This window comes from Humulus lupulus, chromosome 1, assembly GCF_963169125.1.
Source record: "Humulus lupulus chromosome 1, drHumLupu1.1, whole genome shotgun sequence".
Lineage (NCBI taxonomy): Eukaryota > Viridiplantae > Streptophyta > Magnoliopsida > Rosales > Cannabaceae > Humulus > Humulus lupulus.
In genome coordinates, this window is record NC_084793.1 from 158004034 (window position 1) to 158011734 (window position 7701).

The window sequence follows — 7701 nt, forward strand, 5'->3', positions numbered from 1 at the left end:
GAGTGTATATTTGTGATTATTATGTGCTATGTGCTTGAAACCACATTATTACGTGGATATATTCGTGATTTTTAGCAGGAGTGGATCTGTTCGAGCGATTAAGTGGAAAAGTCAAAACAGGTATAAAAACCTAGCTCGGCTCGAGACAAGGGGTATTTTGGAAATTCTTTATATTTTGAGAATTATTGGCAAATAAAGTAAATTGGGGGAAATGTTTGTGTTTGGAATAATAGTAGCTTTAATTTGGAGATTAGAGGGTAATTTAAGGTTAGTGAGAATTTTAAGCTAAATAGCCAAAATGCCTTTGAGGTGCTTTGAGGAAGAATTTGGAGGGGAGGGTATAATGGTCATCTGACCAAGGGATAAACAAATGGCAAAGTGCTTGATTGCAGCTGCCTAGTATGTTCAGCACATTCATTTCTCCCTCACTTTCTAGACTTTCTTTGTCTTACACTAAGGCTCATTCCAAGGGATCAAGTTCTTGAGATTTTGTGAAATTTGGAAAATTCAAGCTTTCCAGTGGGAGTGGGAGCTGCTAAGATCACCAGTGAGCCAGGAGTCTCAAAAAATTTAGAGAGGTAAGCTACTTTCTTCTCAGATTTTCCTTAAGTTCTTGGGTTCCCATGGGTTTTCGGGCTATTTTGCAATCTTGGGTTCCCATGTGTTTTTGGGGTATGTTGTGGTGTCTTGGTAAAAAAATAGGGCTAGGCCTAGGAGAGGAGATTCCGCTTAATCGTCGAACTCAATGAAAAGACCTTCCTTGTTCTCGATAGTATCAGAAAGCGAGAACAAGATATTCAAGCAAACAAGCTGGTAAATGATTTCCTTAATACTGAAAGCAAAAGAGAAAGAGATGGGCATGAATTTTGTATTATTGAGTTTATTTTATGATTTAATACCCCATATTCCTTATGTATTTTTGCACTTTTAAATATTATTGGAGCATAAGAAATTCTATTTTTATCATAAATTCATATATATATATATTAATTAGATAGTCAAATATATTTATTGGTTCACTTACTATTTTTAGTTTTGGTAACAAATACTATTGGATTTTTCATTAATTACTAAAGAGTAATACATAAATCAAGTAATCTACACCATCAGATCTCAATTAATCTAATGGTTCAAATTTAAATTTATGTAGAAATCGGTGTCTATAGAACCTATCTCTATATTTTAACTTATATATTTTTTTCATATATTAATTTTTTTATAAAAATATATGGAAAGTATCATGCCTTTTATAATAGGTTGATAATGGTATGTAAATAATAAATCTTGTATACATAGTTATTTCGGTAAAAAAAAAAAGGTCATAAATCTTGTTAAAGACTATTATATCCTTTAGTAAGTAATGATTTGTAGATTGTGTTAAACTTAGGGGCAAAAGAATATTTATTTTGTAATTTAGGAGGCAAAAACATACCAAAAGAATACTATATTAAAAAAAATCTATACTTTTTCTACTTGTGTTTGGTCTCATTACTTATTTAAACTTTGTATTTTGACAAATTAATTTTTAGACCATGTGTTTTGTAAAATAGTTTAAATAGACCCATAAATACAATTTTGATGAAAAAAAATTAAATATGACAATACCGTTGAATGATTGTGTTTTTGTTATAAATTGTTAGTTTGATAAATTATTTGTGATTTTAGTTCAAAAAAACATTGACCGAAATCAGATTACGGGTCTATTTAAATAATTTTATAAAATATATTATCCAAAAAATAATTTATCAACATTATCTCAAAAATATAATGAGCCAAATACAGGGTTAAAAAATAGAATTCAATTTGGGAATAAAATTATACTAATAAACAAGTTTGGCAAGTCCGTCTGTCTTTTGGAAATTTGAATAAAGTCCAAACTTTATAATTTAATAATATTATTTGATATAATGTTCCTAATCTTCTTCAGCAATACAAGTGCATCGCATATCTCTCTTATATATAATAAGTGTATAAATAACAAAATTTGTTTGTTTTAACGATTTTTTATTTTTTTAATGTTAAATTTAACCGAATATTTTTATATTTAATATAATATTTTTATATTTTACAGTAGTTTGTAAGCACTTAAACTTAAATAAAATAAAATAACTAATTAAAAAAAATTAAAATATGATATTTTTGAAATATTTTACAATAATAATAATTTAAAAATAATAAATAATTAAACAAATTAAAATATAATATTTTTTATATATTTTACAATGATAATTATTTTAAAATAATAAATAATTAAACAAATTAAAATATGATATTTATGAGATATTTTATCATGATAATTATTTAAAAATAATAAAAGCATACGTTGTATAACTTAAATAAAATTTAATTAAATTTAAACTCACTTATTAGAATAATATTATATTAAACATATAATATAATCTAGTGTGAATTAACAATAAATTTTTTTTTTTTTTAAACTAGCAATAAACTTAAACTTAAAATCAACTTATAATATTTAATATTATATTAAACATATAATATATAATATCTTTTTATCACTCTCAAATTCAAAAACTAGAACAAACATACACTTAAACAAAAATAAATAAATTATTTAATTAAAAATTTATGTGACATTAATATAAATTTAATAAAAATAATTAATAAATTTTATAAATAAAATTAAGTAAATGTATAGTATATATATATATATGAGTAATGATATATGACTAATCATATTTATTAAAACTGACACTTATTATTTTATAATTTTGTTTTGGGTGCACGTTTCTTTACAATATATTTATATATATATAATATTATATAAACAAAAATGAGTCGTGAAATACTCGCTCACTCTCCCTTTACTTCATCCATTCTCACTCAGTCAACTTTGTTTCAATTGGCGTTCAGATTCAGTTACCGTGCGACCCCATCAACCGCTTCTTCACCCGCCATTCCTTCAACCGCCGCTTCTCCACTCCGGTAAATATTTATGGTCTTTCATGATTTCTTTATTTGGGGAACACTGATTTGATGAAGCTTGTCTCTATATCATAGTGTCAAACTAGATTATAATTTATGATAATGTAATCGCAGGTTACGATCTTCTTGCTTTTTATCAAAGGATTAATCTCAAATCAATATAAACCTGTATATAAAATATCAATAATCTCTGGCTACGATATACGTATATAAAATGTCAATAATTCAGTCATTGTAATTGCGGGGGGCGGGGTCAGTTATTCAGTTGAAAGGGTATTTAGTTATTTTTTTTTTCTTAAAATAAATGAAAATTTTATTGTAAGAAAAATGAAAATTTTGGGTTATGGTAAATTGATGATAACTGTTCTGCAGAATGGGAAGTGACAGCGTAGACAAGCTCAGGATTTGCATTGATAGAGGAGGCACGTTCACTGATGTTTATGCTGAAATCCCAAGTTATTCTGATGGTAGTGTTCTTAAACTCTTGTCTGTTGATCCAGCAAACTACGAGGATGCTCCAGTTGAAGGCATTAGGAGGATTCTTGAAGAATTTACTGGAGAGGAAATCCCGCGGACCTCAAAGATACCCACAGGTAAGATAGAATGGATAAGAATGGGTACAACAGTAGCAACAAATTCACTTTTGGAGAGAAAAGGAGAAAGGATTGCTCTTTGTGTTACCCGCGGTTTTCGGGATTTACTCCAGATTGGTAACCAGGCTCGTCCCAACATATTTGATCTCACTGTATCAAAACCATCAAACCTTTATGAGGACGTTATTGAGGTTGATGAGAGAATTGAGCTTGTACAAGGTGAGGATAAGAATACAGACTCTTCTGCATCTTTAATCAGAGGGATTTCGGGTGAGCTTGTCAGGGTTGTGAAGCCTCTTAATGAAGAAGCTTTGAAGCTTTCACTTAAAGGTCTGTTAGATAAAGGAATTAGCTGTTTGGCTGTTGTATTGATGCACTCATATACTTACCCACAACATGAATTATCCGTGGAACAAATAGCTATGAGTTTGGGCTTTAGACATGTTTCCTTATCTTCGGCTTTGACACCTATGGTTCGAGCTGTTCCTCGTGGTCTTACAGCTACTGTGGATGCATACTTGACCCCTGTTATAAAAGAATACCTATCAGGGTTTATATCAAAATTTGATGAAGGGCTGCAAAGGGTGAATGTTTTGTTTATGCAGTCTGATGGAGGACTTGCACCAGAAAGTCGATTTTCAGGACATAAAGCAGTTTTGTCAGGTCCTGCTGGTGGAGTTGTTGGTTACTCACAGACTCTTTTTGGGATTGAAACGAACAAACCACTTATTGGGTTTGACATGGGTGGTACATCGACAGATGTGAGTCGTTATGCTGGAAATTATGAACAAGTCCTGGAAACCCAGATTGCAGGGGCCATTATACAGGCACCTCAGCTTGACATAAATACTGTTGCTGCAGGTGGTGGATCAAAGTTGAAGTTTCAATTTGGAGCTTTTAGGGTAGGACCAGAATCTGTTGGTGCACACCCAGGTCCTGTGTGTTACCGTAAAGGGGGGGAATTAGCTGTTACAGATGCAAACTTAATTCTTGGATTTGTCATACCTGATTATTTTCCATCCATATTTGGCCCTAATGAAGATCAACCCTTAGATATTTGGGCAACTAGAGAAGCATTTCAAAAGCTTGCAACAGAAATAAATACCTACAGAAAGAGCCAAGATTCATCTGCAAAGGACATGGCTGTGGAGGAGATTGCTCAAGGATTTGTAAACGTAGCGAATGAAGCAATGTGTCGTCCTATACGACAATTAACTGAAATGAAGGGCCATGAGACAAGGAACCATGCTCTTGCATGCTTTGGAGGTGCTGGACCTCAACATGCCTGTGCTATTGCTAGGTCTTTGGGCATGACAGAAGTACTCATTCACAGGTTTTGTGGGATATTAAGTGCTTTTGGGATGGGATTGGCAGATGTTGTGGAAGAGGCACAAGTGCCATATTCTGCTGTTTATGGTCATGACACTGTGGTGGAGGCTTCCTGCAGGGAAGCAATTTTATTGAAGCAGGTTAAGCAGAAGCTACAAGAGCAAGGGTTTGAAGATGAAAGCATTAAAACAGAGACATATCTGAACTTGAGATACGAAGGCACAGACACTTCAATTATGGTAAAGAAACAGATGTCTGCTGATGGAATTGGATATGACTTTGACGTGGAATTTATGAAATTGTTCCAACAGGAGTATGGATTTAAATTACAGCAGAGGAATATTCTAATATGTGATGTTAGAGTTCGTGGTGTAGGAGTCACCAATATATTGAAACCAAGGGCTTTACCACTTGCATCTTATCCTCCTCAAGTTGAAGGCTCCTACAAGGTTTATTTTGGAAATGAGTGGCAAGAGACACCATTGTTCAAGCTTGAGAAACTAACTTATGGACATGTTGTGCTTGGTCCTGCTATAATTATGAATGGAAATAGTACTGTTATAGTAGAACCCAACTGCAAAGCCATCATAACCAAGTATGGAAATATCAAAATAGAAATAGAGCCTATTGCAAGCATTATCAAAGTATCTGAAAAGGTTGCAGATGTTGTGCAACTTTCAATATTCAATCATAGATTTATGGGTATAGCTGAACAGATGGGAAGGACCCTGCAAAGAACTTCTATATCCACAAACATAAAGGAAAGGCTAGATTTCTCTTGTGCTCTATTTGGGCCTGACGGGGGACTGGTTGCAAATGCCCCACATGTTCCTGTGCACTTGGGAGCCATGTCTAGTACAGTTCGCTGGCAGCTGAATTACTGGGGTGACAATTTAAATGAAGGAGATGTTTTGGTAACCAATCATCCTTCTGCTGGGGGTAGTCATCTCCCTGATATAACTGTCATCACTCCTGTTTTTGATAATAAAAAACTTGTATTCTTTGTGGCAAGTCGAGGGCATCACGCTGAGATTGGTGGTATTACTCCTGGTAGCATGCCACCTTTTTCCAAGTCAATATGGGAGGAAGGTGCTGCCATAAAAGCATTTAAGCTTGTAGAAAATGGGATTTTTCAAGAAGAAGGTATGGCTAAACTTCTTCAGTTCCCCAGCTCTGGTGAATTAGCAAAGCAGGTCCCAGGAACTCGCAGGCTGCAAGATAATTTATCAGATCTTCAAGCTCAAGTAGCTGCCAATCAGAGAGGTATTTTTCTTATTAAAGAACTGATTCAGCAGTATGGTTTGGAGTCAGTTCAAGCTTACATGACATATGTACAGTTGAATGCTGAAGAGGCGGTAAGAGAAATGCTGAAGTCAGTTGCTGCGAACGTTTCATCCCAATCAATTTGTGCTGGAGATGGAAATTCTGTGACAATTGAGGAAGAGGATTACATGGATGATGGATCGATTATTCATCTGAAGCTTACAATTGATTCTTATAAAGGTGAAGCAAATTTTGATTTTAGTGGAACTAGTCCAGAAGTGTATGGAAACTGGAATGCACCAGAAGCAGTGACATCTGCAGCAGTTATATACTGTCTTCGCAGTTTGGTGAATGTTGATATTCCTCTTAATCAAGGTTGTTTGGCTCCTGTAAAAATTTATATTCCACCGGGTTCATTCCTCTCTCCAAGTGATAAGGCTGCTGTTGTGGGAGGTAATGTCTTGACTTCTCAGAGAATAACTGATGTTATACTTACTGCATTTCAGGCCTGTGCTTGTTCACAGGGTTGTATGAATAATCTTACTTTTGGGGATGATACTTTTGGTTACTATGAAACAATTGGTGGTGGTAGTGGGGCGGGCCCAACCTGGGATGGAACCTGTGGAATCCAGTGCCATATGACCAACACAAGAATGACTGATCCTGAGATTTTTGAGCAGAGATATCCAGTTTTATTGCATAAATTTGAGCTCAGAGAAAATAGTGGAGGGGCTGGAATTCATAAAGGGGGTGATGGGCTAGTTAGGGAGATAGAATTCAAGCGACCAGTTGTTGTTAGCATTCTTTCAGAGAGGCGTGTTCATGTGCCTAGAGGGTTGAATGGAGGAAAACATGGTGCTCGTGGAGCTAACTTCCTGATTACAAATGATAAACGAATAGTTTACCTCGGGGGTAAGAACACAGTTGAGGTACAGGCTGGGGAAATTCTTCAGATTTTAACTCCCGGTGGTGGTGGATGGGGTTGCCCTGTTGATTTGCCATGCTGATGTTATGTTTCATTGTGAATTAGATGTTTTTCGGGAATCTACAAGTGATAATGGTTATTTGGGTTACTTTAACATGCATTACTTGTAATCTTACATGAATAAAGGAATAAATTGATTGCTATGTTTCAATTTAATGTCACAGTTCTTCTATTCTACTGCATATTTTTGGCTCTGTAAGCCTTTAAATATATTTATTATGAACCGTGCATGTGGTTAGTTGTCAAAATGTTATTATTGGAAAGTTAGGTGTAGGCTTTGGTGGAAAAACAACCAGAAGAGACAACGAATGACTGCTTGCTCACTAGTCATTCATAAGGTATATCTCTGTCTCTGGATTTCACTTCTGGCTAGCAAGAATTTAATTTGGTTGCTAGTTCTCATTATAGATATGATAATGCTATATACTTCAATAGTAGGGAAATTTGAGTTTTTATGCTTAACGAGAGGTTCTAAGTCAAAAAAATGTTAGGCATTTAAATCATTTTAAAAAAATGTCAATTCTTTTGACAATGCCCAAAATACTATTTTCATAATTTTTTCCATCCACTTCCTCTTCTATCTTC

The 7701-nt window shown here is 34.1% G+C and overlaps 1 protein-coding gene across 1 annotated transcript; it reads left to right on the forward strand.

The window, feature by feature from the left end:
- Positions 1-2809: 2809 nt before the first annotated feature.
- Positions 2810-7272, forward strand: LOC133799605 (5-oxoprolinase 1-like). The gene is made up of 2 exons (XM_062237607.1): positions 2810-2946; positions 3319-7272. The coding sequence occupies exon 2, from the start codon at positions 3320-3322 to the stop codon at positions 7136-7138; it is 3819 nt and encodes a 1272-aa protein (XP_062093591.1). The 5' UTR covers positions 2810-2946; position 3319; the 3' UTR covers positions 7139-7272.
- The last annotated feature ends 429 nt before the right edge of the window (positions 7273-7701 follow it).